The 14,431-nt window shown below is 48.7% G+C and overlaps 1 protein-coding gene across 2 annotated transcripts in view; it reads left to right on the forward strand.

Annotated features, from left to right (window-relative positions):
- The first annotated feature begins 6,616 nt into the window (after positions 1 to 6,616).
- The window catches only part of ABCA4 (ATP binding cassette subfamily A member 4), a 125,686-nt gene continuing 117,871 nt past the window's right edge, over positions 6,617 to 14,431 (forward strand). For both annotated transcript variants that reach the window (XR_011565790.1, XM_070786074.1), the window contains exons 1-3: positions 6,617 to 6,953; positions 8,232 to 8,359; positions 13,710 to 13,907. Coding sequence is in view for 1 of the 2 variants with exons in the window: in XM_070786074.1 (XP_070642175.1) it covers positions 13,734 to 13,907 (174 nt within the window). In the remaining variant the exon portion in view is untranslated. The remainder of the gene's footprint in view (positions 6,954 to 8,231; positions 8,360 to 13,709; positions 13,908 to 14,431) is intronic.

Here is a 14,431-nt window from a genome sequence, read left to right on the forward strand (position 1 = left end):
TGATTTCAGGGCATATGTGGACTCCAGGTTAATAACCTCTGGTCTGGGATTGAATTTCAAGTCAAATTCCATAAGATAGTCTATATTTGGAATTCCCTTGAAGTAGATAGGGGGACTTGATGTAGCATGTTCTATAGACAGAGGCTCCAGTGTTCTTGCCTGGAGAATCCCAGGGACGGGGGAGCCTGGTGGGCTGCCGTCTATGGGGTTGCACAGAGTTGGACACGACTGAAGCACTTAGCAGCAGCAGCAGCAGGAATGAGGACACGGTTGTCCTCCAGCCACTGGGCTGACCTCCAGCTGCAGTTTGTGATGCTTATGCCCAAGGGTCACCAACAAGGGCTTGTTGGAGTGCAGGCTTCACCTACTTGTATAAACATCAAGTCAGATGGAAACTGAGATATTGGGTTGCTCCAGTTCTTTCCTTAGAGGAGATTTGGATATAATTCCACCAGGGCAAAACTGCGTTTTGACAAAAAGAAAAAGAACATTTGGTAATTCCACTTAATACTCAGAGGTAACCTTCCCCACTGGGAACAAACTGTGACTGCTTTTGCCGTACAAGGCAAGAGTAGTTGTGACAGAGACTGCCTGGTCCACAAGCCTATAACATGTTTGCTAACCCCTGGTTTATTGGAAGACAGAAGAGGGAACACAGAACACCCATCTTCCTGGAAGACAGCATTTTAGCTGGGCTCCCCTGGCCGCAAACATCTTAATTTACAATCTGTACTTTCAGCTTGAGCCTTCTCGAGGTGCCTAAGAAGAAACACTTGCCTATCCAGAGAGACCCCATGAGTCACGTCATGGGATCAGGGGCGCTTTGGAGGTGCTTCAGCAGCAGCTCCGTGGAGCTTTGGTGGGACTGGCTCTGAGGGTCCACAGGTTGAGAAGTGGAACTGGGGAGGGGAAGCAGCTTTGGACTCTAGCTGTGTTCAGCATCTGAGCCAGGAAATCTGAGTTTCATGTTTCATGCACATAGTATACGTGAGATGTTGGCTTACTCAAAATTCATTTGCTTGCAAGGCACAGAAACACATTTAAACAAGTTTAAACCTCAGAAGGAAAGACATGATTTGGACACTAGACCTTCTTAAAAAGCCAAGAGCAGCAAGCAGTTCTCTGGGAGGGGGACAAGAACAGAAGAACCACCAGGAGCTGCTCCCTCCTGTCTGGGCCTACAAGGTCCAGCCTCTCCACCACCGTCTGGGGTTCTACTCCATCTGCCTCTCTCCACTGAGCACTCTGCCCTGCTTCTCAATGCCTCGGCTGGTGCTAGTTGCCCAGTTCACGATGCCTGGGCTTGGGCAATCAGAAGAGCATCTGTGAGTACCATTCAAATTCCTGGGAACAAATTTGTTTCCCCAGCTTTATTTCCCTTGTCCAGTCAGCCTTGGCAGAGGTGTGTGTGTTCATGCATGCAAGGAGGGCTTTGTAGATTAAGTATGGCTGTTAGAACCTGAGCATATGAATGGCTGGAAGGGCAGGTCTCAGAGAAGTGGATACTGGCTGAAAAGAGCCCCTACTAATATCTCCTATTATCATCCTAAGACTTCTTGGAGGAGGAAACACATAGTGAAAAGAGTTGAGAAGTGACCCAGCCCTGACAAAGTTGGAAGACTTTTGACAACAAATTGCTCAGAGCCCCCGTTATCTTATATGTATAAGGAAGTAAAAATATCTCCTTTTGTCTTGGCAATATTGAGAGGATATATAATGTAAGTATATGCAGCGGGGTCAAGCAGGTGGTATCTTAAAAAATTACACAATGTATTATAATAATGATGAAAATGACAGCTATGTCTTTAATGATGAGGCTCATTCTTACAGCTTGGCAAGGGTGTATAGAGATTTTCAAGAACTCCTCATGGATGCACCAGAGAGCCAGCACCTTGGTCAGGTTTGGAGAGAACTTCGCACCTTGTCCCAGCTCATGAACACCCTCCGAATGCACCCCGAGAGGATTGCAGGTGAGGTGGGCTTCAGTGTTCTTAAGTATCACTTGCTTCTCGTTTGCCTCCTCCACCAGACAAACTGAAAATACAGAAAGGAATTAGATTTGGTTGGAAAAGATACCAGAGGGTGTAGGAAGGGATCTAGAGACAGGAGGAGGCTTACCTTGGTAAGAACTCCTCTTTTTACCAGGCCTGAAGGTAGAAAGTTAGGAAGGAGGGCAAGAAAGATCTCATCCCAGGTAAGTCGCGAGATAGGAGAATGTGGAAAGATATGTGCTCTGGAAAGTCTGAGGCCAGGTGAAGGGGAAAGAGTTCATGGAGCCTGGAAAAGATGTGGACCATATTCACAGAGTCCTAGAGAGTGAGCTACCCAGGACTGTGCAGAAGCAATGCCAAGTAGCAGTAAAGAGCCAGGAAGATCAGTGCACATGTTGGTTGTTGTTATTTCTGTTGTTTAGTCGCTAAGTCATGTCTGACTCTTTGTGACCCCATAGACTGTAGCCTACCAGGCTCCTCTGTCCATGGGATTTCCCAGGCAAGAACACTGGAGTAGGTTGCCATTTCCTCCTCCAGGGGATATTCCCTACCCAGGGATCAAACCCACATTTCCTGCATTCGCAGGTGGATTCTTTACCACGGAGCCACCGGAAGCCCAGAGCATGTGTTTATCACGACATAAATATGTATAGTCCTTCTTTTTATTCTGGTAATATTCAGCGTCCCAGGCCCTGAGGCAGAGCAGGTGCAAAGTTGGGGGAAGTAGGATTGGGGGCTGGTAGGGAGGTGCCAGGGAAGGTCCAGGAGGTCAGGGCGTTGAGGGGAGTGATTGGACTACACAGATAGGGTCCAGGCTGCATATGGATGAAGGAGAAGCCAGAAGGACTGGAATTGCCCAAGGGAAATGGAGAGGCAAAAGAATGGAGGCCTCAGAGGGTTCCATGACGCTGGTTACAGACTGAGAAAACAACAGGATAGAAAGATTGACAGCTGTGGTCAGAATGTGAAATATGTGGATTCAGGATTTCAAAGGCATGCAGGACAGATGAGAACAAGCCCCCAGGCATGGCCATGGAGGTTGAAGTGGAGCAGAGGTGAAGGTTAGGCGACGGGAAGGCAAAGGAAAGCAGGCTGGATGGACACAGAGGTTGCGGGGGTGGGAGAGCCCCCTGGAATCCAGAAGCTTGAGGACAGAGGGGGAAGGAGCTCCCTCTCCCATGCCCCCCTCTCCAGGGCAAGAACTAGAAACAAGCAAAACCCAAACCCAGAAAATCTCGGACACCTCTTTTCAGAGCACAAGTGGATGCTGTGTGGTTTTCGCATCCGCCATAGGCTCCTCTGTAGGTGGTTGGAGTTACTGGCTATGGAAACAGCCTGGGCACCAGGTGGACCACACCCGCTTTTCAGGGGTAAATGAACAGCTGGAAGGCAGCAGGCTGGCCAGGACCCCAGGGGTCAGTGTGGTTGTGGGGGTGGAGAAAAGGCTGCCCGGGTGGGGAAGTTTGTTCAGGGATGGGCTCAGAGGCTGTAAAGGAAGTGGTTTGTGGCTGCTGGGAAATGTCAGCTCTTTGAATGGAGATGAACTGACCATGAGGACGACCTTGCAGGATGACAACGGTGAGGAAGGTGATGTCCAAGGAGACAGAAGGGGCTGGATCGGACAGCTTCTGGCTAGGGAGAATGGTACGAAACAGTCGCCCAGGGCTCCTCACCCATGCAAGCCAGGCCGTGTGCTGGTGCCTGGTGACAGAGTCATTAGACCAGTGCCCTCCCCCGAGGGATCCCTGGGCAGAAGTGGAAGGCCCAGGTCCGCACCCTGTGGGGGCTGCTGGAGGGAAGCAGAGGGCCAAACAGCATAGGTGAGTAGGTCCAAAGAGAACCCAATCCTCCTGCCACTGGGCCACCTTCTCCCTTCTCTCCCTATTGGAAAAATAAAGCACAGGAGTCTGACCAGATGACGGTTAAGATTCCTTCATTACATTCTACTGCTTCTGAAATCAGTAATGCATACATGTTATGTCGTAAAACTAGAGTACAAACACGACCTTCTTTGCTGCTCAGGAGTTTACTAAGAGTAAGGGTTGAAAGAACCGCAGGGCCTTGCAGGGTCTGGGCACAGTTGACATTTTAATATGAGGGAAATAAGGGGGAGAAGCACCAACAAGGCAGCAGTTTTTCCCAAGGTTGAACAGCAGATGAGAACACGGGCTTGCCCAACGCCTGGAATGACTATCCACCCTGTTCATCAGTGCACGTTTCACTGCGTTTTCTCATTGTCAGATGGTCTGGCTGGAAGGAAGCAAAAAGGAAGTCATTTCAAACCACAGTGTCTCTGTGGTCTTTCAAGCCTTTATATGAGGACCGAAATCACTGCTTACAAGCCAACACAATGCTAGTTTCGAATTGCCATACAGGTGCTTCTTGTGTCAGCCTTCGGGCTGTGGGGGAACATTCCCCTCATGAGACTGGCTTCGGGGGGGTCTGGGAAAACAGCGTTAGAGGAGGCCAGCTGAGACTGTCCAAAGGAATTTGGGGGCTGAGAACATGGACTCTGCAGAACCCCTGTCCTTGGTGGCCATGAGAGGGGAAAACAGACCATCCCCAACAAAAAGGACAGGGTGTCTGAAGGAACTTCTGGCCGAGCACTAAAATCCACAGTCAGTAGTGAAGATAGTTTCAGAGTCTGTCCCTGGGCTCCCAGGACCTTGCTGGCTGTGAGCACTGAATCCTCAGCCCCAGGCTGCAGTGGAGGGTTAAGCCTCTGAAAGCGAGATGGGCGGCTGTCACTGGTGTGTACTTTTGCCTGTCAGTTCCCCAGTCACCTGGGAAAGTATGCCAACAGTGACCTAGGGCATTTTCCTTTCCTAGCAAACCTGTAGTACTGCATTCTCCACAGAGGAGGATTAATGGTAAAAAAAAAACACTAGCCGTGAAGCCCCCTCCCCTCTTACCCCCGAGCAAGCTCTGCAGTCTCTCAGTCATCTTTAAACATTGCCCTCTGAGCCTCACGCACGCATTTTCCTGGTCTCCCCACCCCCATCCCAGCCTTCTGAGCTCCATGGGCCTCAGCAGCCCCTTCCCCCAGCCTCTAATCTTCCCAGGGAAGAGAACAAGAAGAACAACATTTTAAACTACATTTATTTTCTTTTCCTCAGGGCCCCCCAGTTCACATTTCTCCCTCGGGAATCCTGCTGTCTGGTATCGGCCACTGCTTACATTCTGGCCCCACATCTCCCTACAGGGTGGCCCCCACCCTTCCTCAGGTGTGCTGAACCAGCACGCTCTTTCATGCACCTTCTCCCTGGGGCCACGGCAGCCCAGGCACCTGGGTGGGAATCTAGGCCAGGGCAAAGTTGCTCCCAGTTCCCCTCGTTTTGTCCCTTTTCCCAAGCGAGATGTTTGTAGATGTTTGTATGTAAGGTCAGGTGAGGGAGTTAAAGAATAACGAAGAGTTCAATAGTCAGATAGGGTCCTGACTCTCAGGTCAAGACAACAGTTATTTACTGGGTGTCTCCTATTACTCCATAGACATTCACCAAAGCCCTGATTCCATGTCAGGCTCTAGTGCTGGGTGTCACATAGAGATGACTTGGAGGGCTTACATCTCTGTGCCCAGCTAGGTATGATGGGGAGTGTGATAAAAGCAGTATCTGTAGCTCTCTACTCTCAAGAGACTCTGTGAATGTGTGTGTGTGTGTGTGTGTGTGTGTGTGTGTGTGTGTGTGTGTGTTGGGAGTTGTGTTGCTGGAGGTCAGAGGATATAGTATGATACTATATACAAAGAGATGATTTGGAGATGAACTACCAAGTTGGAGCCCCAGGTGAAGAAAAAAAAAGGAATCTGGGTTTGGAAGATAAGTCATTGAAAAGGAAAGAAAGCAAGAAGAAAATAGAGCAGCCCCTCTCAGAACCACTGCTCTCTCCTGGGGTAGTGTCCCCAGTCCATGGTTTCAGCTACCTGAGGTCATCCAGTCTGAAAATGTAAGTGGAAAATTCCAGAAGTAAATAACTCATAGGTTTTAAACTGTGTGCCTTTCTGAGTAGCATGATGAACTCTTGCACTTACCTGCCTGGGATGGAAACCATCCCTTTATCCAGGTATCCTGCCCATTAGTCACTTACTCCCTGGCTTTTTTCAGATTGACTGTCAGAGTATTACAGTGTTTATGTGCAAGTAAGCCTTATTTGATTTAATAAAGGCCCCAAAGTGCAAGACCAATGATGCTGGCAATTCAGATATTCTCTTACTCTGCCTAGTTTATAAATTAAACCTCATCATAGGTATGTATGTATAGGGAAAAAAACACAGTATATATATATATAGGGTTTGGTACTATCTGCTTCCCCTTGGGGGTCTTGGAATATATCCACTGAAGATAAAGGGACTATTGCAGTCAGGTCCTCCTTAAGGCTTTGGGTGACACTGGATTCCCTGGTGGTACAACTGTCAGCACGCTCCATGGTGGTGAGGGAGGTGTCCGTGTGATAGAACTTCAGGGTTGGTTCCCCGAAGCTGGCCCCAGCTGCATGGGCAGGTCTGTGGCTGGCCCATCCCCTTTCAAGAGGAAATTAGCAGAACATCAATCTGGAGGCGGCATATACAAAGAAAGTCACGACCTGAACATGAAGGGTGGCTGTCAAGCACTCAAGGGAACCTCTTGGCTGCCTGGGGAAGGGAGGATTTGGGGACAGAGCAGATGAGGCACTGTAGTATTAGAACCTGGAAGGAGCAGGGACATTTGATGGTTAAAGTTAAAGAAGAACTAAGAGATAAGCAGTCAACCAGGCTCCTGGCAAAGATAGGATGTAGAGATAAGCATTTTCATGCAACCCAAATATTTGAGTCTGACACAACTGAGCAACTGGAACTGAAATGAACTGCATGTTGAAATGATTTCTTAAATATCTGGACCCTCTGCCATCTTCTCTGGCTGGTGCCTCCAGAACTGGAGCAGTGGCCAGCTTGAGACTGAAGGTTGGCCCTGGAAGCAGGCAGAGAAGGTGAGTGGGAATTCCCTAGAAAGGGTAAGAATAATATTAATGCAATTAGGACAAGCTTTTTCTTTTTTTTTTAAGTTGGCAGCTAAGTACTTTACATTCTTTATTCCAAGTCACCCCCACAACAATCCTAAGAGGCATATGTGGAAAATGCAGACCCAGAGAGGGTCAATCACTTGCCCCAGGGTCACTGTAATGGTTAGGAATCCTTTATGCCTCCTTATAAAGAAATTTCTGCTTCCAGTGGGTTTGAGTGGAGTGGAAAGAATGTGACTGGGCTGATCAGGGCATGAGACTGCAAGCCCGGGCAATAGACCCTCCCCTTTCCCCACTTGAAGATTTTCTTGCCCCAGACAGCCCCGTAAGTCTTAGTCCAAGTGCATACCCTGAACTTAGAGCCATAGCTGACGTGACAGAAACACCAGGAAGGGTCGTCTACCCCTTGACAATGGCCCTGTGGACAGAGCACGTGTCTCCTCCAATTCCACGTGTCTAGGGTTTGAAATCAGTCCTGAATATTCATTGGAAGGACTGATGCTGAAGCTGAAACTCCAATACTTTGGCCACCTGGTGTGAAGAGCTGATTCATTTGAAAAGACCCTGATGCTGGGAAAGATTGAAGGTGGAAGGAGAGGGGAACGACAGAGGATGGGATGATTCAATGGCATCACCAACTCAATGGGCATGAGTTTGAGTAAACTCCGGGAGTTGGTGATGGACAGGGAGGCCTGGGTGCTGCAGTCCTTGGGGTCGCAAAGAGTCGGACATGACTGAGCGGCTGAACTGAACTGAAGGGTTTCTCAGCCTCAGCACTATTGACCGTTTGAACTGCATAGTTCTTTGCTTGGTCAGGGAAGCAGGGTTCTTCTGTGCATTGTGGGATGTTTAGTGGCATCCACTAGTACTTACCCACCAGTATTTTCCAAGTTGTAACAACTAAAAATGTCTCCAGACATTGCCATATATTCCCAGGAGGACAAAACTGCTCCTCACCCCACCCCATTGCCCAACACCGACTCTGCAAAGGATCTGATGACCACCACCACCTCCAGGCCAACCTAGCTTTTTCCAGCTTGTGTGCCTTCTCACAAATTTTGCCTATCTGCTCCAGCAGTAAATGCTGTGACTGTGTTGGTGACAGGCCTGACCCTTAGGTGCTCCCATGGAGCCCCCAAACAGAGCCTTCCTCTGAGAGTCCAGTTAGAAATCACTTCTCGATATTTTCCCTTATTTGACCCATTTTTCCTTCAACACCCTGCTCTTTTTCTCTTTCGTATGCAGGAAGAGGAATACGAATTCGGGAGGTCCTAAAAGATGATGAAACGTTGACACTGTTTCTCGTGAAGAACATTGGTCTGTCTGACTCAGTCGTCTACCTTCTGGTCAACTCCCAAGTCCGTCCAGAGCAGGTAGGTGGATGTCATTGGCCCAGTGGTCCCTGGAGGGGAGGAGTAGGCACTGAGCCTGAGAAAGGCAAGGGAGACCTTGAGTTTCTTTTTTCTTTCTTGCTTTCACATTCAGAAGCATTCAGATTCATGCCACATGCTCAGGAGAACACCTCGGGTTCAGTGAGATGATACAGTCCCCATGATGGGATTCTGAAGTGGCACAGAAGCTGGCAGCACTTCAAACACCTCAGAGCTTTAAGACTGGAAGGAACCTAAGAGATCACGTGGCTCAAACTCCCTTTATTGTTGAGGAAACTGAGGTTTATTCATGTAGCCATCAAATACATAGAGACGTTTTAGGTACCAGAATGCAGTGGGAACAATGCGAGGAAACCCCTGACTCCGGGAGCTCACATTCCAGTGGGGACAACAGGCGATGACCACGTAAGCCAAGGGCACCTACGTGCGTTCCCAGGTCGTGAGGAAGGTCCGGCAGCATCTGAGTTAGGAAGGGACGGGGGCGCAGTTTTCAATGTAATCATCAGAGAAGGCCTTCCTGAGGAGATGCTATCTAAGCAGATCTTACTGAACAGTAGACCCAATGCAAATGCCTGTGAGAGGAGAGTGCCAGCTGAGAAACAGGCAAAGCCAGGATCAAGTGTGCTGAGGTGACCTTCAAGGTCATGGAGCCTGATAACAGCTGCATACAGAGCAGACCTCTGCTTTCCTGGGCCGTGTCTCCTCAATGCCAGGCAAACTGCTTGTAACTCCGCTAAACCTGTGTCATCTGTTTTCATAATCTCCTGTATTTGTTCAGAGCATTTTTACCACTAAAGTAAGACTTCCACCTCTCTGAGCACCTGAGCTCCTCACACTAATCCCAAGATGGGTCAAACAGATGAGAAACTTGACATGCCTGGTGGCCGAGAGACTGGTGCCCAGCTAGAGAGCTGGAATTGCTGGAGCTGGAGTGGAATCGGGGTCTTCTCATTCTCAGTCCTGGGCCCTTTCATTGGTTCTCAAGGTCCCCAGACCAGGAGCATCAGCAAGGACTGGGAGTAAATTCACAGGCCTCACCCCAGACTGACCAGCACTCTCCACTTTAACAAACCCACTGGGTGGTTCTAACAGCTCAGGGGTGAGAACCATGGCTCTAATCTAGGGCCTCATGGGCTCCTGGCCCAGCATCCTGGGTGTGTGGGTTCCTAGTGTGATAAACACAGAGAGAATGCATGATAAGCAGGAGCCTTAGCACAGACATCCTGCCTGCCTCTCCTGGCCAGGATGGCACCTCCTCTAGACTCCGGAAGAATTGTTGTTTAGTCACTAAGTCTTGTCTGACTCATCCTGACCCCATGACTGTAGCCCACCAGCCTCCTCCGTCCAAGGGATTTCCCGGTTAAGAATACTGGAGTGGGTTGCCATTTCCTTCTCCAGGGATCAAACCCGCATCTCCTGCATTGGCAGGCGGATTCTTTACCTCTGAGCCACTAGAGACTCCAGGGAAGACGGAGATGTAAACAGAGAAATTTCAGGGCCTGTGTCAGTCTTGAGGCAAAGGTCTGCACAGGGTGCCGTCTGAGCCCGGGGAGAGGAGGGGACTTACCCACCTGCCTGGTTGAGGTTGGTTCTGTTGGATGGGCTTTTCAAGCTGGTTCCCAGTACAACAGTGAAGAAATCCATACCTACCTTTCTGGCTTCTCAGTCCCTGAGGTTTTCATGGAAACTAGACAAGGGGAAATAAGGTTCAGCCCTGACACAGCACATCAGGGCACTTGGAGTGAGGGCAGTGCCCAGGTGCGGCCCCAGTGCACGCCTGGGTAGGCCCTGGGGGTCAGGCCTGGCTGGCTGCCCAGCTCTGCTTGGCTCCCCCTCCCACTCCAACCCAATGGCAGGCAGCATGGATTGCTCACTTTCCCTTTGCTTTCTCTTCAGCTCATAAAACTCAAGTCCTGGAAATGCCTGTGATGACTTCCAGTTGGTAACACAAGGGAGATGGAGATAAGGGCAGGAATTTAGGGGAAATTTCTTTCCAGTTCCTCACCTCTGTGACATTTAGGTCTCCAGCTGCTGTGTTGCTAACATCAGGGCAACAGCCTTTCATGTGGGGAGGAGACAGGGCCATTGGGGTGTGCCTGTGTTTAGTGTTGCAGGCTCTGATTAGCTGAGGCTTCCCTGAGCTTAGGAAGGAGCTCAGCTCCTGCACTCCAGAGGCCAGTCATGTGGACCCAGCTCCCTCCATGCCTCCTACCCACCCTGCTTCTCAGCCCCAGTGACCTGTGAGCCTTCCTCCTGACCTCTTTCTCCATCTCCAACCAACTCTGTAACTCCTGGACAGAACTGTCCCCTGGAACTTCCTCCATGCTGGCAAAGTTCTCTCTGTGCCATCTATAGGGTAACCATAGCCGTGTGTGGCTAGTGGGCATGTGAGACGAGGCTAGTACAAGTAAGGAAGTGAATTTTAAATGCCATTTAATTTTAATTACCTTAATCGATCACATAGGGTGTGCTGCTCTCTAATTGATCATCATTATACATGGGATTTTGTTCTTGACTGTCAAGACTGGATATCCCTCTGCCTAGTATCTGAGCACAGCTCCAAAGGGAATCCCCTCGCCCCATCTAGGGAATTATTAGATGACTGAAGTAGCAGAGTACTCTGGCTTGTCCCTCACCACACCCCTTACCCACAGCCCAGGAAACTCCTGAACTTTCTTCAAGGCCCAGCTCAAATGTTACTTCCTCAATCGAATGGTTCATAAACTCTCCCTTCTTTGTCCCGCCCCTCCCCCTGCCCTACTTGACAAGAGAATTAAGAGCAAAAGTTGTTCAAAATGGCTAAGCAAAAGCTCTGGGTTCAAATCTCAGCAAGGTCACACAGTTAACTGCAAGTTAAATTAATCACTCTATTTCCTCATGTGTAAAATGGAGACAATAAAATTTCCTACCATATACAGTGGTTGTGGGAGGTTAAAGACTTAGTATCTATAAACCACTTAACACCTGGCACATAGTAAACACTTAATAAATACCAGCTACTTTTACTAGCGATTCTTAATGCTCCCTCTTCCGTGCTCTGGTTTCACTACGTTCATTCTAGCACTTCAGTTCAGTTCAGTTCAGTTCAGTCGCTCAGTCATGTCCAACTCTTTGTGACCCCATGAATCGCAGCACGCCAGGCCTCCCTGACCATCACCAACTCCCGGAGTTCACTCAGACTCATGTCCATCGAGTCAGTGATGCCATCCAGACATCTCATCCTCTGTCGTCCCCTTCTCCTCTTGCCCCCAATCCCTCCCAGCATCAGAGTTTTTTCCAGTGAGTCAACTCTTCACATGAGGTGGCCAAAGTATTGGAGTTTCAGCTTGAGCATCATTTCTTCCAAAGAAATCCCAGGGCTGATCTCCTTCAGAATGGACTGCTTGGATCTCCTTGCAGTCCAAGGGACTCTCAAGAGTCTTCTCCAGCACCACAGTTCAAAAGCGTCAATTCTTCGGCGCTCACCCTTCTTTACAGTCCAACTCTCACATCCATACATGACCACAGGAAAAACCACAGCCTTGACTAGACGAACCTTTGTTGGCAAAGTAATGTCTCTGTTTTTGAATATGCTATCTAGATTGGTCATAACTTTCCTTCCAAGGAGTAAGCATCTTTTAATTTCATGGCTGCAGTCACCATCTGCAGTGATGTTGGAGCCCAAAAAATTAAAGTCTGACACTGTTTCCACTGTTTCCCCATCTATCTGCCACGAAGTGATGGGATCGGATGCCATGATCTTCGTTTTCTGAATGTTGAGCTTTCAGCCAACTTTTTCACTCTCCTCTTTCACTTTCATCAAGAGGCTTTTGAGTTCCTCTTCACTTTCTGCCATAAGGGTGGTGTCATCTGCATATCTGAGGTTATTGATATTTCTCCTGGCAATCTTGATTCTAGCTTGTGTTTCTTCCAGCCCAGTGTTTCTCATGATATACTCTGCTGCTGTTTAAATGCCTGCATTTCTAGCTAGCCCATGAGCTTTTTGGAGGGCAGAAAATTTATCTCATTTTCTCTGCATGCCTGGTAACTCTCCTAGTCCCTGCAGAATGGGAACACAGTGAATGAGCATTGAATGAATGAGTGGCACTCATCTGGTGTCCCAGCTTTCCTCCAGCCTGTTGTATAACCCTATCAAGTCACCTAACCCCTTCAGCCTCACTTCTCTCCTCTGAGATACTAGAGGTTTGGACAAAATGAGTTAATTAATTCCCTCCCCTGTGTAGAATCCATGGGACTGTGGAGGCCAAGGAAGTCCATGAGCCTATTCTGTTCATGGTATTTAATGCTTTTGTCCACTGGGAGTCCAGGACTCCAGGAGGCCATTTACTGTGCTGGGTGGATAAAGGTCCCTGGCCAGGGCTGAGGCCTCCTTTGCCTCTGGAGGCCATCAGGGAGCTTGTGCTTTGAGAGTCACTGCCCACGGGAGGTTTCTGATGTGGGTGCTCCAGGGGTTAACATCATTGGATAAAATACAGGGTGCCTAGTTAAATTTGAATTTTAAATAAACAATAAATAATTTTTTCAGTATAAGGATGTTCTATTTGGACTCCATTTGGGACATACTTGTACCAAAAATTGTTCACTGTTTATCTGAAATTCAGATTTAACTGGGCATCCAGTATTTGTATATATAAATCTGGTGAGACAGGAAGGGGGAGAGGTGGTCATTCACCATCACTCCAAATGCATTCTAGCTACTTGCCCCCCTCAGCTGCACACAGTAGGTCCTGATGGTACCTTAGCATCATGTGCTAAGAAGGAATGGCTCATGTCGTAAAGTCTCTCTGTTAAAATGAGGCTTGGGAGTGTTTTCATTTTCTGTGGCTGCTGTAACAAATTACCACAAACTTAGTGGCTTAAAACAACACACATTTATTATTTTATGGTTCCAGAGATCACATTCTGAAAGTCAAGGTGCCAGCAGGGCTGTGCTCCTTACTGGGCAGTCTAGAGGAAAGTTCAATTTCTTGCCTTTTCTAGCTTCTAGAGACTGTCTACGTTCCTCAGCTGGTGGCCTCCCTTCATCTTCACGGCTAGTAGTGGCCGGTCCAGTCTTCCCCGCATCAAATTATCCTGACATTGTTTATTCTGCTATTCTCTTCCACATTTAAAGGACTCTCGTGATTACATTGGGTTCACCCAGATAATCCAAAATCATCTCCTTATTTTAAAGTCAGATGAATAGCAACCTTAATTTCATCTGCAATCTTTAATTCCGCTCGCTGTGCTGCATAGCATATTCACAGGGTCTGTGGGTTAGGACGTGGAATCACTGGGGGACCAGTATTCTTCTACACAGGGAGGTTTCCAGTGTTGCTTTTCCTTTCTGCAGTTTGCTCGTGGAGTCCCAGACCTGATGCTGAAGGACATCGCCTGCAGCGAGGCCCTCCTGGAGCGTTTCCTGATCTTTCCCCAGCGCCGTGCAGCCCAGACAGTGCGTGGCAGCTTGTGCTCCCTCTCTCAGGGAACCCTACAGTGGATGGAAGACACCCTGTACGCCAACGTGGACTTCTTCAAGCTCTTCCACGTGGTAAGGGAGGTGTTCAGCTGCTCGCCCCTTGGGAGGTAATTTCTGGAGGCAGTATGGCCAGGAGACAGGCCACTGGGAACTCATGAATGAACAGTCAGGGAAGGCATAAACTTGGTGTTCAAGACAGGCTCCAGAGGTCCCCAAACCAGCTGACAGTATTTCCAGAACATGGCCCAGACATGCAGCAGTCACCACTAGGTTCACCCTTAGACTTGGGTTGGGGCAGGCCTAGGCCCATGCCAAATGTGGGACCAGCCCTCTTCGCCACCACTGGCAGTATGGAAAGGAGGAGGCCTGGGGGGACCCCTGGATTGGCTTCCTGGCTAGGTCATCATGGACATGATGGTTAACCTTTCTTGGCCCTATCACTCATCTGTAAGACAAATATAATACTTTGAAGAATAGTAGAAAAGATACATTAAAAATATATGCAAAACATTTAATAAATGTCAGTGAATGAGAGCTTTACACTCCCTTCTCTGGGTCTGCTTTTGACCTCAGAGCTTACTGTTTATGGGTAGAAA

The sequence above is a fragment of the Bos indicus genome, chromosome 3 (assembly GCF_029378745.1).
Source record: "Bos indicus isolate NIAB-ARS_2022 breed Sahiwal x Tharparkar chromosome 3, NIAB-ARS_B.indTharparkar_mat_pri_1.0, whole genome shotgun sequence".
In the NCBI taxonomy this organism is placed as follows: Eukaryota; Metazoa; Chordata; class Mammalia; order Artiodactyla; family Bovidae; genus Bos; species Bos indicus.